Source organism: Vidua chalybeata, chromosome 12 (assembly GCF_026979565.1).
Source record: "Vidua chalybeata isolate OUT-0048 chromosome 12, bVidCha1 merged haplotype, whole genome shotgun sequence".
Taxonomy (NCBI): domain Eukaryota; kingdom Metazoa; phylum Chordata; class Aves; order Passeriformes; family Viduidae; genus Vidua; species Vidua chalybeata.
Genome location: NC_071541.1, coordinates 6,526,865 through 6,550,910, shown reverse-complemented (window position 1 = coordinate 6,550,910; position 24,046 = coordinate 6,526,865). Strand labels below are relative to the sequence as shown.

General features: G+C 42.4%; 1 protein-coding gene across 7 annotated transcripts in view; it reads right to left on the bottom strand.

The window, feature by feature from the left end:
• Window positions 1–24,046, bottom strand: part of MAGI1 (membrane associated guanylate kinase, WW and PDZ domain containing 1) — a 333,108-nt gene that overhangs the window by 21,462 nt on the left and 287,600 nt on the right. For 4 of the 7 annotated variants that reach the window (XM_053953674.1, XM_053953675.1, XM_053953679.1 and 1 more), the window contains 4 exons: window positions 15,558–15,589; window positions 8,783–8,999; window positions 3,007–3,084; window positions 269–360 (listed from right to left, as the gene is read on the bottom strand). In XM_053953674.1, coding sequence (XP_053809649.1) covers window positions 269–360; window positions 3,007–3,084; window positions 8,783–8,999; window positions 15,558–15,589 — 419 coding nt within the window. The remainder of the gene's footprint in view (window positions 1–268; window positions 361–3,006; window positions 3,085–8,782; window positions 9,000–15,557; window positions 15,590–24,046) is intronic. The other 3 variants (XM_053953676.1, XM_053953677.1, XM_053953678.1) reach the window with 1 other exon arrangement.

Genomic DNA, 24,046 nt, shown 5'->3' with positions numbered 1-24,046 from the left:
AACACTTGCAAACATGACCAGGACATCCTGTCCTCAGTGTCCAAGGACCTATGTGTTTTTATTTGGTTTAGCATTAAAGTAGAAGGAGAAGCCAAACCCATTTCAGTTATGGAGTTGTGGGGTTATTGGAGGGAGGGTGGGGAGATGCAGGATATATAAATATAGTCCACTAACTGTTTAGCAGTGATGCTACAGCATAGTTCTGCACATCTGTACATTCTACTGCTGTGTTTCTGAAAGATGTCACAAACTAAAACATGATACTCACAGGTTCTCCAGGCTCATTTCCACCTAGAATCCTAAATCCAAACCCGGTTTCCTTTCTCCATAGAAAGATATCCTGCTCTTGATAATCTGGGACTGAAGGGAAAGAAGAAAAACTATCATTTTTAATCAAAATACCACACCTTTTTACCCAAATCAGGACTACTCAGATGTACATAAAAGGAAGTCCCATGCAATTTTAACCTTTAAATGAGGTGGTCTTGGAGACCACCTCATTTTCACATAAAAAAAAAGAGACATAACTATCAACATTTATAGTTTTAAATACTAAAGGATTATTACTTAACCATTAAAAGTTATGCAGTGGTTTCTACTTTCTAAGTATCTAATTGTGACTTGCCCTTTATTTATCACTATAATATTTCCTTCTGTCAATATTAGCATCATTACCCATTGCAAGTCTCTTCCAAACCATCAATAAATAAATGTGTACAGCAGAGAATTACTCTGCCAGAAACAATACAGCTGCCTCCTCTTTCATGGGAGACAGAAGAGCCACTTGTTATGACTTCTACTGCTTAATTAACTTTCCCAAGCATAGTTTGCTATCTGTCTATCAACTCTGCTTTAAATAACTGTGGGACAGATCCCCAGCTGGTGTAAATCAGAAGGGCTCCACTCAAACCAGTGCAGCTCTCCTGACTCTCACTTGCTCGTGGTGCAGGCTCTGCAAAAGCACTGAAGAGATAAAACCAGCTGGAAACATAAAAAAGGCCAGCCTCACCTACTCATTAGTATGGAGCACCAGCAAGGTTTTTACAATGAATATTACATACAGTGAAGTACCAACCTTGAAGCGCTGTTGAACAGCAATGTTTTATATTAACTTACTCATGCTTGCTTTCATCCCTTTTTTAAAAATGCAGAACTAATTGCTAACATTATATCATATCAGAAGACAACTTCAGGTTCATTTAATATTTATTGGATAGTATCTGTAACATTGACTAATTTTGTAATGATCCCCTCCCAAAATTTATAATTAATGATAATAAAAAGCTGTTATCAGTCAGCTGCCTATAACTTCAGCAAAGAAACCAAAATATATTGTTCAGGAATCCAATTTAAATAAGTGCCTCCTCAAACACAGGATGCAGCAGGTTTGGTGACACATCATCTAGCTTTCTGTATCTATGAACAGGTTGTTTTCCATTAAGCATCAGTGAATGTCAGACTGGACTCTAACTGGATTTTACACTGTGCTTGTTCTGCAAAAATTTGGGTCTGCTTGGGTGCTTGTCAGGTTTTTGGTTACCTCTGAAGGTCTCTCTTCAATGAGTTAAAACATAATATGAATTGAAGGAATGGGAATACTAAAAATTAAACAAATAGGTGAATGGTAAGGTACAGATGTCTGCTCTGACATTTTCATTTAAGCTGGCTTTACAGATAATATTTTTACATTTTAATTACCTGCAATTATAAGCTAAGCTTAACACCCGTGCCCTCACTGAATTAGAGGCTGATTTTTGCCCAGACACAATTACAGAGCGCTCGGGTGATGAACACGCCGGCTGCCTGTGTGGCTCATCTCCTCTGGCTGAAGGCAGCTCGCCACGCTCAGACGTGCAGCACAACAGAATTCAGACAATGAATTAATTGCTGTTTGTCACTGCCTTCAGCAAGGGGAGAGTGACAAGCAGACACGGTCAGGAGCTTCTCTCAGCTCTTTGCAGGCTGTTTTGGCAAAGGCTGGCCCCAAACAATTAATAGTGTGTGTTGGATCTGTCAGAGGTAAAGTGGCTGCTGCAGAGAGCTCCGGCGTGGGCCCGTGTCCTCGGCATCTCTCAACACCTTCCCATTTGTCACCCCTCCAGTCTCACTGAGCGATGCCGTATGGCTCTGGTTTGGGTCCCAGCTACACAATTAGTGCTGCTGGAGGGAACAGCAGGCCAAGCTGGACCAGCTATGTCAGACCAAAGCAACAAAAAAAGACAAGTCTGCCCCCAAAGAAGCTGGTTCTTTCACATAGCACTCCTCCCACTGGAAGGATTTCAGCAAGGTGGAACACAGATACAACAGACATACAGACAACACACCTTTTCACAGAATGGGTACAAAGCTCCTTTTACCACTTATTGTAGCAGCTCTGCCAGGCAGTGATTCACTGGCACAGCCCAGAACACCCATCCACCCCCAAGCTTCAAAGGTGAGACCCTCTGAGGTTCCATACTAAAGAATTATTTTAGGTTGTCCCATTATTCAGTTGCTCTTCTGAGGAGCCACTTTCCTTACTCAATGGGAGCATGGTGCTGCTGAAATTTTGTTGAAAATGAATGAAAAATGGCCTTTAGGAGTCATTCACTGCAACCCTGCACCTTGACTGATCTCAAGCATGTCTGACTCTGATAAAACATGTACGCAGCCCAAATGGGTAAAATTCAACAGCAGTCTGCTTGTCCCAAATTAAACCAGACCATTTGGAGAGCAGTGCAAAAGTGGTAAAAAGAGTTCTGTGAATGTCAGGAAAGGTGGGTGATGCAGCCCCGTTGATGAGCCATGTGGGCAAACGCATGAAGGAAACAGGAACACGATGCACCCACCCCTGGCCACCTACACCATCCAGCCAGGACAGCAAAGCCAGGCTTTGCCCCTGGGTGGCTAAACCTGGCATATGGCCTTGCCAGACTCCCTTGGTGATGAAGAGCCCCCCACCACAGAGCAGCAATGACACCAGAACGAGACATCACAGACACAGATACATTCTCAGCACAGTCTTACATTCTCCAAAACTCGTGGAATTGATTTCTCTCTCTCTCTCACCCTTGCTCAGTCCAGTTGCAGGTGAAGGTGACATAGCTGTAATATTAATTTTACAGTTTTGCAAAGCTTAATGTATTTGCTTTCTTGTTAGTTCATTTAATTAATTGTGAATTTAAGGGTCATGTTAGGCTTGCATGCACAATTTGTTAAAGTAATAGCTACTATGGATTATGACATCCTAAGTTTCACATCTCTCTGCCTATGCACATGTAGATATAAAATACACACACATATGAATTTACACATTTATGCACATGCATGCAGGTATATTTGAAAAACCTTTTTTCTCCTTAGAGGAAAAATTTCTGTAAGAACACCTTAAATATACTTTTCTACAAAAAACCTTCCAACTTCATGACATGAGTTAGTTTTCCAAATGGAAATATCTTCGCCTAATGTTAAAAGAAATTCTAAATATGTGGTGATGAACAATGAAAACAGTGCTTAATTACAGATAATTTTAATCAAACTTTAGTATGCAAACTTTAACATGTTATATAAAATACAAATCTGCCTAGTGTGACATCAATTTCAACATAAGATGGATTCAAGAATGATCAGTGTATCAGTGTGAGTTTGCTTTAGTCACTGGCTCATTTGAGGCAGCAGCACTTTCAGTGACTCATAGCTTGGCAAAGCACAAACTGTTTAAGGTCCAGATTCAGCAAAATATGTAAGGACAACTCTGAAATTAGGAGTGGACAGTCTCACTGAAGCTGATGGAGAGTTTCAGAGCTGAAAAGTCCTGCAATTTACCCATAGATCTCATAAGGCTCCATATTTGCAAGAAATCCATTTTCTAAACTATCCCACTGCAGGAGAATTCAATTTTTTTTTCTTTTCCCTTTGTGGTGGCATGGAAAGCTTTTGAAAGATGGATTCAGCAGAAGCTCTTGACAAGATGAACAAGCTCACACGATGTGCTGGGAGTATCATGGTCCCTTTTAGCAACACATTCTCTAAGGGCACGGATACATCTGTGTGCCCAAGAGTATCACTGCAACTGTTTGTCTACTATTAATATAATAAAAGGACATAACCCTACCAAAGGGCTTTTACTAAGCATCATCTTTCAACTCAGTCTAATCAGAAGGTGGCTGTGATTTCAGGAGAGTATTCTTCTTTTCTATTTTAAGGGAAAATTATCTAATGTTTGTGTTATTGTGCAAATATTTTTAGTTCTATGTAACTGCCGATGACTGAACACGCTAGGGTCAAGACTTGTTTGTATTATTTTAATTAGATCTGGGGAGAGAAAAATCCTCCCAAACAAATTGTGTGCCTGAAAATAAAATTCAAATATTAATGACAACTTCGAATATTTTAAAAGCTTTAAAAATTCTCTATCGTGTTCTGCTTTACTTTTAATTAAATGCTTAAGCCCTTCAAAGGGATTCATTAACACATCTGCAATTCAGATTAATTCATTTTGTCACTGCTGTTTTGACAGATGGCCATATGTAGGATACAGTATTTTGCAAAGCAATCAGGCCACATGAGAAAAATTTGACAACAGATTGTGTTAATCTTTAAGGAAGTTTAATAATACATTGAAAAGTAAAAAGCATATTATAAAAATATATTTCAATAAAACAGTGTGAGGTTTCTGAATTGTGGCTATCTGCTAAGCCATTCAATTGCTGTTGCTCTCTCTGAGTGTTCTTCAAGTGTGTCATTCCTGGATCTTGGAACTGCTTCAGCTTTCAAACCTTAAGGGTTTATCCTTCTCTCTGATTCATGTACACAACTCCCACAAGCAGCAATGAGTTACCCATAACGAGGAGCTCAGGCAGCTAAAGCTCAGCACCAGCAAAGAGTGCATTTGTTACCACCACCAAATGCTCTGTTTTCACATCCCCACAAAGCTGGCTATGCTCAAACGTCTTAATCCAGCAAAGACTGGTCACTCTGGGCCAGACTGCAGCACAGCATCTGAGCTCAGCCTTAGCCTTAAAGCATACCTTTGGGTTTACAGCTTCAAAATAAGCTTCCTTGGACCCGAGCCCAAGCACTCAGCACCTTGCAGGGCTGATCCCCTCACCCCAGGGAGCTCCACATGAAGGAACTTTAACCCGCATTTGTGGAATAAAGCTGCAGTTCTAATCTGCTTCCCTTCAGCCAGAGTCCAGAAACAGTGATGGAGCCTTTCCTTAGCTTTGCATTATTAATTCTAGCTTAATTTTTGTTGGTTTTTTCCCTTCCTCTAAACAAGCAACGTCTGTGGCTCTCCCCTGCAGAATTGGAACACTTTCTGATATTAAGATGCTTTGGGTAAATCCTAAAAACACATGCTTTTACACAATTATGTGTTAACTGGTGCTTTTCAACCTAATTGCACTCTACCAGTGACTTCAGTGAGACAGGTCACATAAAGCAAATACAGTCTTTTTGAATTAAATACTGATCCAAAGACAACTCAAGTAGAGGAGGAACGAATTTTAGAAATTCTGAAATATTAAAATGTTGCCTTTGCTTTCTGTGTCTACATTCTTATTATTAATGTAAGTAACAGTGGGATGCATTCCCAGAGAAAAAGGCAGTAGGTATTCATTACAGATTCAGTACTTCTTACAAATATCTTGGAGAAGAGGAATTCATATACTGAATAAAACCTCTTTACAATATTATTTTTAGATGAAAAAAAATCTGTCTGGGCTGGAGCTAATGAATTCATCTTCTTGTGTCAACTGCACTTGAAAAACTGTACTATGCTCTTTTTATGCTCAAAAATTTCAAAAATGGGACAAAATAAACCACTTAAGATGATCTAACACTCTAAAATTCTGTCCTTCTTAAATTCATCATATACCTCAACACAAAGGCTTGTTCCTGTTTTTCAGTCCACTTATTGAGGATTCAAAACCCTGAAGAAAATTCTATAGAAGAACATCCTATAACCCTTTTCAGGCTTTTTAAAATTTAAGGCCAGCAATTAACAGAGGGCAAGCCCTGGCCTGAGTGGCAGAAGAGCTCTGCTGGGGCTCCTCAAGTGGTGGAGCCTTCTAGAACCCACCAAATTCCCTGGTTACTGGATGTGTCACCCACCCTCAGCCCTGGCACTAGGGTGACATCCTCCTGCTGTGCATAAGATATTCACTCAGTTCTGCTCACACCTCCATCAGAAGGCTGCAGAGAGAGTCACACCCAGCACCCAAAGCTGTCACTGGAGATGACAGTCCCAAAGCCTGAGGGAATGGGTGGGTGCCCAAGTAAAGGAGAAAGAGAAGATGTGACTGTTTCCCTACTAGCCAAAGGTGGCACTGGAGTTAAACCCAACTGCAGCTGGGTAAAAACAAGAACAGCAGCACAGGTGGAGCTGACAGACAGGGAACTGGAGTCCCTGGGGAATGATTCCTCCCCATCACACACTCTGCTGCTCAGTGTCAGCAGAGCTCCCTACAAATAACCTGAGAGCCACGCTTGGGAAACACTGGGAATGAGTTTCAAAGGGATGATTCAAGTTCATAACAAAGGAAAAGAAACACAGGACTTCACCCCAAGCCCCCCGGGCAGCAGAGCCAGGTTTCAGCTGTGAACCACAGACTCTACTTATGAGACCGGCGATAAATAAGGGCTTGGTGAGGGAAGAAGGAGCTGACCGCTGACCTCGAAGTAAAACCACCAGTCATGCTTCGGATCAGACCACAAAAGTAGAAGAGCACATCCAACTCAATTTTTTACTTATCTTTCCTGCTTTTCTTCACATTTCATTACCCACAGCAAAGCCATGTCACTAGCTAAGAGTGCAGGTTAATCCCCAGGGAATATGTTTCACTCCAGCTTAGGGTGGAAATTCACAGGCTCTTGGACACCTCTAATGGTTTAAAAGGAGATATGACCATATCACACACTTCCACCATCTCAAAAAAAACCCTATCTATGAAACCAAGAAATCTCAGAAAAACACCTTCCTGGAAGGGAACAGCAATGCGATGAAAAGGTCATAGAAAAGCACCGATGTTCAAACAGGTTTTATCTGGTAGAAGATGCAAGAGACAAGGACTGAAGCAGGAGAAGAGGATCAGCTCCACTACAGAGATGCTGGACTATGGAAAGGTGAGACAGGGAAGCTGAAGGGGTGTAGCAGATCCCAGTCTAGCAACAGGCCCAAGCAGTGAGGATTGTGGCACAAGAAAAAGATGGGTTGTGGGAAGCCAGCAGGTCAAGAGACTGTGAAAAGGCCTCTGGAAGGGCTCTAGTCCCAGCCAAGGACAAAACCTCTACAGGATAACTGCAGCCATCGAGGAAAGAGAGAGGATTTAGCACATGGTGTTGGAGGTGACACAGAAGGGTGACTGCCTGCCTGTGAACTTCAGGCTTTCTCCAGATCAGTCTTGGGTTTTATCAGGAAAGACAGGCAGGAGTTAAGGCTGCTAAGCTGATACTAATGACTAATTAGTGTGAGTTAAACAGTTAATTAGACATTAACCAAGTAGCTGCAGGGGGTCAGAGGGAATGGCAGCACAGTGCCAGCAGGAACCACGCGGGCTGGGCAGCGGGAAGGCCAGTGCCATGGGACACTTGTCCACCCAGGCAGGAGAAGGAGGAGCTCTGCCCACAGCTCTGCAGGGCTCAGCAGCTGCTGTCCCTCAGCTCTCGCCCCTTTTTCCTATTTCAGTGATCTGCAGTCTGCAGATCAGTGTGACCTGGCCTGAGAGCCCACAGGGTCGGTACCCCAATCCCTAGGAAAGGACGGGAAGGGAAGCAGTGCACAAAAGCAGAGACACCTACAAACTGCATTGCTGAGACATTCAACCCAAAGAGATGCATCTTCAGCCAAGAAACTGTGACTCATGATTTAATTTTCCCAGGATATAAGACTTCAAAGTGATTCATTTTGTCAGTAAAAAAAAGTCCTACCATTTTTCTTTCTGAGGTAAAGGTTAATTTCTTACTGGTTTTACCAATTTCCAGTTAGACAATAAAATCAAACTGTGGGTGATAACTCTCAGAGCACTAAGACTTTGAAACTCCTTTTCTTAACTAAAGTAACTACTGCCTTTCAAAATGAACCTAACACTCTAACTCTTTAAGAAGCTTTTACAGATTTGATCATCTTCACCAGCGTAATTAAAGCAAAGCCAATATGTTTATTTTGTTTCCCGAGAAGAAACTGATTGAAACCACATTTATAGTCTTGGAACAGAGTCAAAACCCTGATGAATTATTAGCTAAGTGTGCAGATTATTAATTGCCATAAAAGCCACTTAAAATATGCATTTAATAACTGTATTGTTAAAGTGTCCACTCTGGTCAAAGTAAAATGGCTCAGCTGGATTTTCTCCTCCCCAGAGTGAGGCTGAAAAGCATCTGATATGAATTTCAGCAAACTAAATACTTCCCCTCCTTACTGAAATTCCTATGCATATCAGATCATCAATCTTAACCTCAAAAAAGAGGTTAGGATCTGGATAACAAACTTGAAAATTCTCCTCCGGCCTAATTTAAAAGCACAATAAAAACGTAGGGGAAAAGACAGTCTTTAATTTTAAAGGGATTTTTCATATTAAGCTTTGGTCTCTGTGCCCTTTCCTAGAGATGATCTAAACCCAATCCTCGTGAGACAGCAAATTGCAGCTCTACCAAGTGGAACTCATTGACAGGCACCAAATTAACCAGCAGAAGCCCTACACTTCCAGCAGAAACCTAAAAGATTCATTTCTTTGCAAAGAAAATACACAGGGAGCAGCTGCTGGCGCCGTAGCCTTAGCAACTACACCTGCTTCATACTCACGTCGGCTTTCATACATGCTCCTGGACTGGGCCCAGATTTTGAATGGATCTGGCTTTTTCTGCCCAGAAGTGTCCGGCTGGTCGGCGGCCGGCGCCTCCGGGGCGGCGTAGTCTGGCAGCACCTGGGTGCTGTGCGCGGGGGACGCGGTGTGCCCGCTGCGGTGGCTCGAGACGCTCTGCTGGGAACTGTTTTGGCTGTCTTTCCTTTCAAGTGGTTGCTGTAAGGAAGAGAGTGAGTGGAAAGGGAGAGAACAGACGGTTATTGGTCGCTGAGTGGGTGTTTTCCATCAATTTTTCTCCCTTCTTTGATCAGGCTTTTCTGCATGCACGTAAGTAAATATGTAAGTCACAGTTTTGCTGCTAGCCGGTTAATGCTGGGTACAGTTGAATTCCCCGGTGACAGATTCTGATGGGCAGACTGACAGAAAGAGACATACAAAACAAAGTAATTCGTCATTAAAAAAAAAGGCATTTTTCCTTCTCACATGTAAGACAGATCTAAATCTCATTATAAGTTACTAGTTTCAATGCACTTATTTTTTCCTGAATTAAGGAAGAAAATCTCAACCACCTTCTCTTCAGATAACATCTGAGTCTAACTTGAGCCTGAAAGAAAATGGATGAACTACCAGATTTCACTGTGAAAACTCAGACTGTCTCCCTGAAACAGATTCAGGCACAGCCCTTACTGTTCAAGATCACTTTTTCTCTGCAGCTCTTGCAACTCCCCACATTACAAGTCTGTGAACAACAGAGTACCCCTTTAATGGCTCTGCTCCCCAGAGCATCCAAGGGACTTCTGCAGACCTTATCAACTGTGAAAATATCTATTTGAAGTTTAATTTGTTTTAATCAAGTATATTAAAATAGGAAAAAAAATGCATCCATCTAAACTCAGGGCTTATTCCAAAGTAGCATGTCAAGAGTTCTGACTGCTTACTATTTAGCTAAGCAAGGTATAAAGTTCTTAACTCAAATTCACAACTGTGCTCAAATGAAGCACAAGTCACATTTGCATTGCCAGGATTTGTACTGCTCAATATGCAGCAAAATCCTCAACAAGAGCTCCCCACACTGTGCAGCAAATGCTTTTTAATGCTCTTTTGAGATGAACCTTGGATTGCCACCAAGGCTGAGTGCAATCTCCCACCTGCTCTGGAACAGGGAATTGTGTTCCCAGGGCTGCTGTGACACAGAGGGTGGCTGGAAAAACAGCATCCCACAGGTTGTTTATCCAACATCCACTATTTCCCAGCAGAAAAGGGGTCAGCTACAAACACCAATAAACCTCAGGTGGAAATTTAAGCCTCCTGCTGGCAGAGGGTATCTGAAAACTGCAACAAAAATCTGTGCTTTCAGGTACTTCACTCTAGGAACCCAAGCTGGGGTAGGGAGAGAAGCCAGCAGCAGACCCAGACTGATTTGCATGGGGGGCTCACTGGCCACAGGTCTGAGCACCCCTTGGCTCACTCTGAACATGAGACCCAGGCAGCCAACGCTCCATCACAGAACAGCTGAATTAAGTACAGAGCAGAGAGTAACTATACAAAGTGCTCTCTTTTAAAGTCTTAAAAAAACCCCAAAACCCAGGTAAAATTATTGTGAGGTTGCACGTTCTTTAGGTTTATGCTAAGAAAAAATCCCATCTTCAACAGCCCAAATAATGTTGACCTTTCAGCCCTGAATTTGAGTTGTTGATCCACCATCTTTTTAAAGGGTATTTCGATTGACTAGAATGTGAAATTGCCTTTGTCCTTTAAAGCAATTTTGAACAAAGCTTACCTGCTGTGATTACTCATCTGCAGACTTTCAAATACAAATATCTAAACCAATTTCCAACATTTTTTAGCTTTTTAAGTGGCAAATTAAGCTAATTCACATGCAGCCCTTCAATTTTTAATGAAGCCATTTAAAAACAGCTATGCTGGGGATAATCAACTTTAAAAAAATACATCTCTCAGTCCAGCCATCTGGATTGGTTTGTTTAGCCAAACTTCTAAAATAACTACAAGAATCTTGTAAAACTTCAGGCCAATCTCACTGGAAATAGCTGGTTACAGAATGTGGAGGACAGGGACTAAAATGCTTTATTCAGCCCTTAGGGAAATAATAAGAACTCTCAGAAAGCTTTCTGATTTAAAAATAAATAAAGTTTGAACTTCAAAAAGTGCTCTCACTTTGTGATAAAAAAGGTTTACATTTTGAACAAACTGAATTCTGTTTTGTATTTTGGATTGCAAATGGAGGTGTCAGCATATCTCAAGCAAAACTACCTCTAATTAAACTGGAGTAGCAATTGCAAAAATAGGTATTTTTCAAGAAATAGGTGATAACCTCTTTAGTGGGACTGGTGGTTTTCCAAAGAAATAACTCCTTCAAAAAGCCCGAAACATCTCTGTTTAGGAGGTTGAGAGGGGACCAGAGCAAGGACAACGTAACCATGGTAATAAGGAATGTGTGTGATTAAATTAATTCAGGACAATATTTATTGACTTTCATATAGCCAGAGAAGGCCAAAAAGGTTTGGGGCCAAACTTCTTTGCACATGTTGCAGCAGCTTCAGCACGTCATAGCCATGAGGAATTGCGGGGGTCTGACCATCCTGGTCCCTGCCACGGGCACTTCTCAGATGAAGTTGGTGTCCTGGTACACGTAGAGCTTTCCCAAGAGGGATGAGCTGACCAAATGCCAACTAAAGGATGGCTTGTCCATCTCCTGCCTTGTGCCGGGCTTTAGGACCAATCCTCCTGGGTCTGAATCTTACTGTCCAGCTTGCTTGGTTCATACACATGGGCACAAAACAGCAGATGAGCACAGGGTCTGGCTGGTGACAGAGCAGGAGGTTCTGAGCTCACCCTGAGGTGCTGATCGTGGTTTTCTGAGTCCAGTAAAGCAGATCAGCTGAACTGTATTGAGCTCTGCCAGGAGCTATGAAGAGCATGGGGTACTGAACTACCTGAGCCAGGAACAGCACCCCTGATTCTTGAGAGATCTTCTCCAGAGCTGCTGATAAAGCATCAGTGGCTCACCAGAAAGACCTTTACCAAGTGGTTAGAAATCAAGGTGACTACCTCGAGTCCATTTAGGCAGACTGCACACTTAAATACAGGTGATGGGATAAAATACTGATACTGTTTTACAGCCATGACAAAATAAATACATGGGAATCTGGAGCTTCTCATGCCCTACCCAAGCCCCTGGGCTCTAAATGAAGACGGATGTCTTGTACAAACTCGCTGTGGAACCAATTCCTCTTCCAAAATCAGGACATTGGCAGAGTCCCTGGTGCTGCTTATCCACCCAAAAAATGAGGTAAATCTCTTGTCTGGGACTAGCTGTGCAGAGGAATTGCATTTTTGGTTACAAGTCAGCTATGCTGAAAATGCACTTATTTAAATCCAAAAGAAAAACATCAGATTTTTAGAAGAACTTAGCATCTTATCCCCCCTGCAGTGATCCCATCTTCTAATGATCTAGCTGCAGATTTTGTGCTGTAGAGCTTTTTGGAGAAGCTGGTCCTGGCAGTGACAGCAAACTGAGCTGGAAGTGGGAATCTCTGCCCCCTTGTGGAGTATTTTGATGCAAGCAACAAGGAAAAAAAAAGAAAAAAAAGTTTGTTTTCATCCATGTTATAGCAGGATATTTGCAGGGGAAAATGCTATACTAGAGACTTTTCATGCTTAGAATGTATATCTCTGATGCTCAATACAAAATATTATTCATTTTAATCTAAAAAATCATCAATAGGAAATTAAAAAAAAAAAAAAAAAGAAGCAGCACAGAGAGCTGCTGGGAGCATGTCCTTGGTGAGGGGAAAGGGAATAAAGAACTTGGACATGTCCAGTCCCATGTATGGCTGGAAAGGGTTTTTTTTACTAATTTAGCTCTTTCACCAAGGCTGAAAAACTCTCCTTAAAATCCGAGAAGAGCAAAGTTTGTCAGAAGATACACACAGACTGACAAATACAGCCCAGCAAAACTAAGCTGAAGACAAGAAAACTTCCCAGGCTGTGTCACAGCCCCAGCACCAACAAACCTCTTACAGCTTTAACACCTCACCACAGCCAGGAGGTACCAACAGCTTGAAGGTGGCCTTTGGGGAATGCAGGACTGGGGGCTGAGAACAGAAAATAGGACTTGCTTAAGGAATGAATACCAGCCACTGGCAGTAAGGGGGAATGTGTCTGGGCTTTGGGAAAGGATATGAGGGAACGAGAGAAGGTTCATCTCCTGAGCAAAGCAGAAGAATATGGACACCTGAGTCGTGACTTCCCTGATGCAGCAGAAGAAACAAAAAACAAGCACAAGCTAAGATCAAAGCCAACTGCTCCCAGCTCGATGTGTGCTGTCCTCTAACTGCAGCTTGTTTATTGTACAAGGAATGCTGGAAAAGGGAAATGTTGAGCAAAGGGCACGGGGGCAATGGGCAGCACGTCCCCCCAAGCCCCACAGCTGTGCTGGGCTGGGGACAGCCCCTGGCACACGGCTCTGATGGCAGCTCCTGTGTTCACCCCATCACTGCCAGTACAGCATCAATCTGGAGTCCCTGGGATTGAGGGCATCCCCGGGAAACACACGGGCACAGTTCAGAGATGGGATCCCAGACAGGGTCCATGCCAGCGGGGCCGGATTGGCTCTTGACTGTCTTGAGTGGGAATCCTCATGGCCAGGAAGGTCAGGCTGGACTCCCTACGGTGGAGCAGCAGCGCTTCAACAAACCAAGGATGGACAGTGTTGGACACCACCCCTTCCCTGCCTCTGACTGTCGCCACGCGAGCTCTGGGGTTGGTGTAAATCCAGCCCGGAGAGCCCGAGGAGTTTCCTCCTCTGTACACAGACGCCCCGAGGCACTTTGCTCCATGTTTCCACGCTCATCCCCCCACATGCCAGCGATGCCCGGGGAGGAAGGAGCGGCTGCAGCAGCTGTGCCCCGCTGGCTCTGCCCTCCGAGGAGCGGCCGCAGGATGCTGCAGTCAGCACAACATCACTGCTAACGGCGCTGCCGACCACCCCGTGTGCGGCCAGGGGAACAGGAGGCTCTGCTTTTTGGGAATCCTGTGCTTTAGAAGCAACAGCACCACCTAGGACCCTAGGAAAAATCACTGAAGGAACCCTGAAAAGGCTTGGGAGAGGCATGCGAAGGAATGTCAGCTTTTCCCAGGCTGACAAGCTCCTCAGAGCAAACAGCAGAGAGAAATCTGCTGTTGCACAGCTACACCTGTTTGTAAGCAGCCTCTTTGTTCACCAAGGCTGGACTATCCTGCCATGGATTTACATGCTGCTCAGATTTTCACTGTGCATAGCTCAGTGTCAACCAGAGCGGTGCCTGACACAGCAGGATCCCGCTGTGTGTGTGGCAAAGTGGGAGCATGCACGCTCTGGGAAGACCGAGGCTGATGGATTAGGGCTGGTTTAATGACAGAAGTCATAGCCCAGATCGCGTGCAGCCAATCCTGCTCTGACCGGGGGAGAAAGTGGAGGCAGAGAACAGAAACGTGCCAGACACGTCTGTATTTTACACACTCGCTTCGGGCTCACCGAGGGCTGAAACAACCCCCGCGTGTGACAGCGGCGAGCGGGCAGGGCTGACAGTGCTGTGATTTGCGAGGAGCACACCCCGCACTTCTGCCTCCCAACATTAATGCGAGCTGACAATGGTAGAGGCCTGGGCTCACATGACTTTAATCAGTGCTGCCCTAAGCCATCAGAATCACATTAATTATTTCAGGGCTTTCTTTTTGGATGAGCAGAGAGCTCGTATGAGAAGCAAGAGCCTTCTGCTCAGCCGCTTCCTAAACCTCTTGCCCAGGTTTGCGGCGAGGTGGGCTGTGCCCATCTGCAGGTTTTGGCACCACCAGGGACCGTTGGTGAAGTTTCACACCATCTTTCAGCACGGCAAATACCTCACTTGCTTTGCTTCCCCAAAGCTCCTGGCAGAGAATTTTGTCTCTCACCCACACTCAACAGATAACTGCAAACTTTCAGGCTTTAGGTATTTCATTCCCTTTAAAAATAAAGCATTGCTTTTTGTTGCATACAAATAGCATATTAATTTCTTCCATATCATTCATGGAGCTTTAACGATACTTGAGATCACAGCTTCTGTGCTGCTAGCTAAGATGCTAAGATGTTTCCAGGTAACAGCTTTACATGGAAATACATTCAGGGGGACAAGAAAATATTGTTCTGTTGTTGCTTTTTTAAAAAATGAGGAATCTTACACCTGCAGGACAATCCTGCTCAGTATGGAAACGCCTCCAGAGCAGGCACTCGGACATCTGGCTGTATTCCCTGGGAACTGTAACCATGCTCTGTTCATGCATTGTCTCTCCCGACAAGGTGCACGCTTCTCCATTCTGTTAATAATTCAGCCCAAGATACTCAAGAAAACTCATTGAGTTAATGGAAAAGGTTGGTGCCTATGAGCACCCGACAGGAATTGGAATCTGGCAAGAAGGTGGAGCCTCCCATCTTTCCAAAAGGAAACAATAGCTTTTTTTTTTTTTTTTTTTTTTTGGGTAAGTTAAATGACAGAGAAGCTCATCTGTCAGGGAAGCGGATTTGTAAACCTGAGGCTTTATTTGCAAACAAGTCCCCCTTCCGTACTGCATCCCCCTCTCATCTCCCCATGCAGCAGGAGCCGTGCAAGGTAATCATGGTTGCAACAGAAGGACAACTTAAAACAATCGAGAACCAGAAAAGCAAACAAGCCAAACTCGTGCTTTTTTCCTTCAAAGCAGACAAACAGACAGAAATAGTAGCTGAAAAGTGCTTACCGACTTTGGGCTCTTCTTTGGGACTGGCAGTCCTGAAAAATGGCAACAAGGGAAAAATAAACATTAGCATTAAGCGTTACCTTCCCTTAAAGAAAAAATCCCTAGGTGTATCATCCGAAGGTAGCCATCTGCAGAGTTATGTCAGCTCTCGCTCTCGCATCGGAGTTAGCAGTCTGTTCATATCGAATCAAAGCCCGGCGAGAGGCAGAGCGAGCGAGAGCTGGGGAGCAGGCAGCGGGGGGAGAGCTCTGTCTGCATTAGCTATGCTGACTTGTGCTGCAGAGCCGGGAGGCTGCGAGAGAAACCCACAGCCCTCAGCGGCTGCCCAAACCCAGCGCCTGCCTGGGCAGAATCTCAAATGCTCCCCTGGATTACAGGAGGCTTAGCTCACAATTAAGCTGGGGCTCTTTCCTTTTGACGTGATCGGCTCGGCGATTTTGATCGGACCAATCGCAGTGGCGCAGGGGGAACAGGTTGATTTTTTAAAAAGTATTTCTCTAGAAATTGATTTTTTTGAATGGAAAAATGTGCGTTGGGTTTGAGCCGAGAGGTGTGGGCTGGGCAAAGGAAAACAAAAGCATGAGGAAGAATAAGCTTTTCTCCCTAAAATTATGAACGTTACTGAAAAAAACACAGGTTTTCCTTCCTGTGCATCCTAAGCGTACGTCTTTGAGATTTCATCTGTTAGGTACAATTTCAGAAAGCTGTGGCTTGAGAACAGCACTACCGGTGCCCTGACCCCTGGGGGGATGCTAGGGAGCTTGGAGAAGTGGGGCTTACACAGATTGCAGGTGATGTAAAGGAACAAACACCGGGAGGGCACCAGGGAAGGTTTTTTCAAGGATAATTTTGCATTTTGAAGCAGCTTCTTACTCAGTCTGTGATGAGCAAGAGAACTCAAGTGATATTTCAATTAGCTACTTGTGCATAGAGCCTAGCTGCCAGCAGCAAAGGAGACACTTGTCTGGGGATTTACCTACAATGCAGGACAAGCTCTTTCTTGGGGTCAAGACCTCCCTTTTTCCCCCGCGGTTGGAAGAGTGAGGAAACCCCCCCCATATTTTTTTTTTTTCTCTTTGTGACACTCCAGAAACAAACATAAACCAAAACACAGATTACACTCTACATTAAGTGCTCAGTAATTCAGATGTTTGAAATCTGCTTTTGTCTTTAGGATGTGATTTATGTGGCATTTATGCCGCATTACGTTTTCTACTTTATGCATTTTGTTTATTCGAAACCCCATGCCCTCATATAACTTTTACACAGAGAATAAAAGAAGCAATGCAAGTGAATTACAAATCTGTCTAGGAAGATGCTTATTTTAAGGTAATTTGGGAGATGTTAGCACTGAATAGGGAAGATCACAATGAAAAATTATAATCAGAGCTCAGTTTGCTGCTCTCAGACTGAGATGCATACTGTAATGAGTATTTTAAATTAAATATTTTCAAGCTTTTGAGGAATATCTGTGCTCTGCATGTCACTCTGATGCATTCCCAGTCAATAGCTGATACACCTCCAGGCACTGATTGATTGAGGGACAACGAAACATCAAACTGTTTGAACTGAACAATCGAGACTGCAGCTTCATTTCTGCTGATGTGTTTGTATAATACCCTTAAAGAGGAAAACACTTCATAACGTTCATGGCAAGTCACATTTTTAGCAGGCATCATTTATCACAGAGATAAACACACAGATTGAGATTCTCTTCTCTCTCTCCCTCATTCCACATGCATGCACACACGTTTATTCTCCTTTTCCTAGAGATGATCTTTCCTATTAAATCAATACATAGAACATATCTCCATGCACACACACACCCTTAACAGACCAGCATGACACAGAAAAGATTTAACAGCATTTTAAATGTTCCCTCCAAAAAATAAAGTGGAAATGCAGGTGAGCTGCTGGGTCAAATTGTATCAGAATTCAGTCTACTGAATCACAAGAATTAAATGTTAAAATTTAGTAAGTATGAACTACTGAACAAACCTTCCCTTCAAAGTTTGTCATTAATGTTGGCTGTTCCAACCCCAAAGAGATGGAAAACAGTTGAAAAATAAATGGAAACACATAAAGGCTTTTGTTTGGTGGGTCCTTCAGAGGCCAATGAATCTTACAGTGTCACTGCTCTGTGCCAGACTTTGCTGCAGAACAAGCAATAATTTACTTCTTACCAAAATAAGTGACTGCAGAACACGTTAACAAATGTTGGTAGTTTTTCATGGGACAAGCTTATAGTCAGGGGAATAACCTGCCTGTACATTTTCTTGTGAAAATATATTATTTATTCATCTAATTAGGTTCTCATTTTAGAACTCCAGTTCCTGGCACAGCAGGCCAAATGAGCAAATGATAGGTGTAATGGGGAATTTTCATGCTTAGATGATGGAATGGATACAGTATTTAACAGTGATGAACACGAAGTGCTTGAATAACTCCCAAATCCTGGGAGCTCCACTAGCAAGGAAATGCCGAGCTTTTCCAAAAAGCTGCTGGTGAAAACATTTCCCAAACCCATGAATTTGGGATAGTGACAGCTGTGAATTACAGCACTGGCCTTAGGATTCTATTAACATGGAATTCATCACTGCTCACGCCATGCCTTGCTTGGAAGCTCAGTCTCCTGGCTGCCCTATTCTCTCCTGAAGCCTCACTGCAACTTTTTCAGAGGTAAATGGGCCAAGCATAGACTGAACACCCAGTCTGCATCTTTTTGGCATTATCCAGCTTTTTGGTGGGTGTATAAATGGCTTCACATCCCTGGCTAGGAGAAGCCAGAATAGTAATAGTTTATACCAACATTGCAATATAATTTCCCTGTGATTTGATACCTATAGGCATGTCTCATTAGTACCTGAAATGCATCTTCTAATTTTGGGGGGGGTTGGAGATACAGATTAGAGAAGATGGAAGAGTCAAGCAATCACACAGGGCTGTTGCCACCACAGAGTTAACAATGTTTTAAAACAAACTCAGCACATCTGGTAAACAATGTCAATATGACCTAAAACCCCTTGAATGGGCTCATTGTAGCTACTTACTAAATGTGCCTAGAATTAAATTAATTAGAAAACACAAATTACTTCTCTCTAAATAACAATGCAATAAAGCAACTGCTTAATGAAAAATATCAGTGATCAGTGAGCAATCCACAAGAACAAAAAAAGGGATTGTAATCAAACTAAATTCACAGACCCATGAGTAAAGCAAGAAAGACTTCATATAAGGTTAGTCAAAAATGAGTCAGATGCAGGGATCTAAATTAAACTAATTATCACAGAGATTATTACATTTATCTTAACAAAACCCTCTCTCTTTTCTCCCCAGTACTCCCTAAAGCTCTGTGTACAGCTGGCTGCATCCATCTGCTCAACTACATTTTGTAACATGGGGGAAAAAACGCAAACCATTAAGCAAGTTTTGTAGCATGACTTCAGCACTCTTAAAGCCATTACCCATGTGGAGCTGTACTTCTGTTGCATGACACTGTGTTATGTTGTGAGTGATGTGACCCATGAATTAAATCCGTAATTCAGCTTATTTCAGATTATTTGTGTTAACTGTGCAGTCTTGAGTGGTAAAACTTTTGGGAAGCTGTAAGGTTGCTAACCCTATTTATGATGAGTTCATGGAAGAACACATGGGGACAAAACTTGACCTCAAGTGTTGCTGTTTCTAACATGCAATTTTTAAAGGAACATTTTTTTCCTCATCTCCTTTGTCTTTATGCAACCTAAGTAACACGGGAAGACCACAAAACATGGCAAACTGTGCTTTGCTGAGCATATACAGAATGCAATGTGCGACCAGAAACCCACACCACAGCCTGGGCCTGCTTCTGGTGAGAGCTCAGAAGGCCACAAATGCCCCAAAATTACCTAAATAGACACCAGACAACATGCCCCGTTCCACAGTCTCGCATTTTAGAGATAGTAGGTTAAAATTATCTAAAGTTGAATCCTATGGAAGACTTATCTCTAGGCACTACAGGAGTCATGCAGTCAGCCCATCCCAACAGCTCGGACATGTGGAGGCCAGCTGCTGTGAATACTTCACTTTTCACCACACACACACATGCACAAAATTATCTATTTCAATGGGATTTCAGCTGAAGTTGGAACAATTCAGTAGCTTGCACAACCCACCCACAGGACAAAGGCTCCTGGAATTGCTAAGAGCCAGTCTGGAGGCCTGACTATCATCTTATGTACGGCTTACAATTGTCTGCGTACTGCTCAACATTTTTCAGTTTCGGGGTGGTTTTGCACATGAGAGAGAAGAACAGCTGTTTCTAGCTCTTCACTTCTCATTAACTCATCCAACATGTGGACGGCTTGTGGATCATCTATCCAAGAGCAGAACAAGCCATAGGTGAGTCTAAGAGGAAAGGTCACCCATTAGGTTTTGCCCTTATGTCACCTGTAGCCCAGAATGCACCAGCACTGAAAATTAATTGGAAATGAAGGAAAACACAGGAAAATAAAGATTTCGGATTGTGTCCCAAGGTTAACATTTACAGAGAAAATGTTCCTGCCTGGAAAAAAAAATAAAACCTTCAAGCTTTCTAAATAGCACTTACACCGTGCTGAATAAAAACCAAAGGCTGTATCAAAGAAAACAGACACTTTGAAAGATGAGGTTTAGGTAAAGTACTGGAGTCAGGGGGTGCACAACCACATACCTGGTATTGAACATTGATCTGTGTGCAGAACAAGGAACTTTAAATAATTAATGCTAATAGCCATTAGTGCTGCTCTGGGGGGCAGGGGACAGGAGATTGGTGGTGACAAAGCAATCCCCTTGATTCTGTATTACCCATTGCCAAAGAATTTCTAATAAAGGACAAATACTATTTAAAAGAGTAGATGGAAGTTCATCTTTTCCAGACCAGAACAATCAGCAGCAAGAGAGGCAAGCATAAGGAAAAGAAAGAAAAAATTAAGAGGAAATCCCCTACCTGTCCCTGCCAAACTTTTCTGCTCGTCATCGTGATTTACATAACAAGAGTGACACTGCACTAGCAAAAAAAAAAAAAATTAGCTATGCAATATAAGCTTTAAGCAAGAGAATAATTTACACTGCAGTAATATAGCTCTGCCATAAATCAAGTTTGGTAACTACCAAATACAGTGAAATTTGCCACATTTCTAATGCTAATGTTCAATGCTAATGCCAAGAAAGCAATGTTTTGAAGAGATCATCTTGGGCATTATTAACCCACTGTCACTGATGAACAGCATAATGAGGCATAGAACATTATTGCCATTAAGAAGAATTTCAGTTCTAGATGCTCTAAAGATGCTAAATTTTATTGTCCTCAAATACTCATTTTTGGTTGGGATGTTAAACAATTCCTCGCCATTAAAGTCTCAGTCATATTTTCAGCATCTCAAATGAGAATTGATTTTAGAAGCAATAAAAAAGATACAGGCTAATAAAATGCTATTTAATTACTATGAAAATATAAATTTAACTATGCAGTAATATATATATATAAGATAATTCCAAGACAGCAAGGTAATAAAGAGATTGAGAATTAGTGTCACAATTACCCATCTAGCCTATGGTTGAAAGCATGTCAGCAGTTCTTGTATTTTTATTTTGAAGCTCATTAAATGAAGTGCTTATCATAAAGCTCAAGCTGTCAGAGTCATATGCTTAGATGAAAACCTTTGTTGATATTTAAACAAATATGTACATAGACATTAAATTTCTGAAATCTTACAAATTTCAGAGGCTAAATACCAGAATTGGAAAGTAATTACAGAGCCCCACATTCTTCTTACACAGATAAGGGGCTGTGTACACACAGTTTTATGTATCTATTTTTCATACACATAATCATACATGTGTGGCTATCCATGAGGGTAAGTTTCCTTTTCCACAAGCCCAAAAAATCCATCACTTACAAGCTTTATTTCTGGAAACCCTTGCACAGTTTTTGGGGCATGCTGCAGTTTTGAAGACGCCCAGTCCCATGGCTCCTCTCCCCTGCTGCCCATGACCATGGAGGTGCCAAAGGGCAGCAGCACCTCCAGGCCAACCCCACTGCCACTCCAAGCTCAGGAGAGAGGACACTAGGGAGGAGAAAGAATATTTTGCTACAGTCACATCTGTATTTATCCTGCTCAGCGAGAGTGTTTGTCTTCAGACTTACGACAGCACTGCTACAAGGTGTAAATCCATGTGCTCAAACTGGGTGGTTTATGGCAGACTCTTCTGTTTCATATCTGGAGAGCAGCCTGTACAGAGGCTCTTGGCATTACCTGGATGCTACTATTAATATATAACATCCCTTAATAAAAAGCTAGCATTTACAGAATGCTCAGGCAGATTCAGACCTGGGGAGTGCACATACACATGGCACACTAAAAAAGCTCTACTAGAAGACAATGGTTTTATGGATGCTTTCACAAAACATAATTTTATTCGTTTGAAAATAGTTTTCTATTAAAATAGATCAGTGACTAGATATACTTTCAAGGATGTAACCTGTACATCTCAGAAACTAATCCTGAAGGATGGAAAGAAAACTTCTGAGGACCGATATTTACCTGCACATCCCTACCAACATCACCCTCATGTGCTCCCTGCCACAGGGTCCTGACCAGTCCCAGTATCCTCAGCCAGCTGTGTCACCTCCCTGAAGCTCAGCCTCCTCTTCCAAGTCTCTCTGGCCTACAAGCCCTGCCAAATTTTTAAGCCCAATTTATGATGCACTGCAGGCCTTCTGGCACAAAAGGCACAGGTTAACTGACTCTTAAAGCTGGTATAACCTAATTACTATCACCATCACAAAAATATCTACCAAGAAAAAAATAAACATTAAAACGAATAAACATAAATTCCCAATTCAGAATGGGAAAAACATTTAAATTCAGAATGGAGAGACTTAGAGACATGCAAACAGATATTTAAAAGCAATCAATTTCAGAACAAAACCATTGACTAGTCCATTACAAAGTCATCCTTCTTCCTCAGTTTTGCCCACCTGCTATTGCTTTAAATGATTCTCCAAATGTATTTAATTACAGTGATAAACAAAGACCCTTCTTGGATTTCTGACACCTCATTACTTCTGTTATGGCTGGTTATTATAATGCCAAATCAAGGCAGCAGCTACTGCACCTATCTGCAGTGTGGCTGATAAAAACTCATTATTTACTTGCACACCAAAATGTCACCCAAGCAGTATGCAAGGGTAGGAGGAAAAGCTGAGTGGATTGAAACCCTCCTTGCTGCACACCTCCAAGTCTGCTCCGTTTCCTGCCATGCAAATCCCAATGAAGATGTGGGAAGCACATCTCCAGCTAAATCTGCCTTATCTAATGCACAGTATTAGGTTCTGCTGTGCCACCTTGTGTTACATCACATCACATTTGATATAAAACAACACCGTGTGGGTTTGAGTTGCTCCACTTACACCACTTCAGCATTTAATACCAAAACCCAATCAACATAAGGTGAAAAAAAAAAGCATGAACTTTCAAAACCGCAAGCTAAGGAGGACAAAAAAATCCATTCAAAAAGAGTTTCAGAGCTCTCATCTTTCATTTGATGAACAACCTCCTGTTTTATTCTCATCTCAGATCCTACTGCTTTCTGCAAGATAGGATGGTTCTGGCAATAAAACACCCTGGTGAGGAGATTTCAGCCATGTTTTTTTCTTCCAGCATTCAGCAAATGTTTTGGTTTTCTTACTGATGCTAAAGCAGATCCAGATTCCCTGCCACAGAAAGGCAGCCATGCATGTAATATGCACACCACCACTATTGTGCTGTCAGCATGCAGGACTACACAAAACTGACATTATTTCCCTATTCCAAACATGTTAATTGTTCATCTCCTTAGTAATTAAAGCACAGGTTTCCTCCTGGCCTTAAAGCATGCTTCATGAAATAACAGAAAACCTTAGAAGATTATATCAGCCCTTGAAATAAATGCAAAATGTGTAACAAAATGCCAAATAATGAATCAGCAACTGTTCTATCCTATTTTACACTTCCAAGCAACTCTGGAGCTCCGATGACACTTTTATCTGGGGGACACGAGCTATAGCATAGATAGGCCATGCTGCCACAAAAATGCAGGGTAGCTCATGTGAAGCTGATGCTGACCCAAAAAGCAGATTTCACAGGCATCTCTTCATTTGCTTACTCATTTCTAGGAGAGAATCAGTGCAAATGGAGTTAATGAAGGGTAGCTGAGGGGAAAACACTTGGGCCTCGAATGCCTAACAGATTAGTGTCAGCAATTCACATGTATCACACCAGCAATAGCTAGAAATTCTGCAGGCAATTAAAATGTTCATACCCCAGCAATGCTGAGTCTCCTTCATTATCAGAACTGTAATATTATAAAGCTGCTTCTTTTGGAATCAGGTGTTCATAGGTCAATGTGATTTGTTTGGAGTTCTTTGGCCTCCCATTGGTTTAGGAAAGGCAGTTGAATATAAATACTAAAGCTTGGGGAAAAAAAAC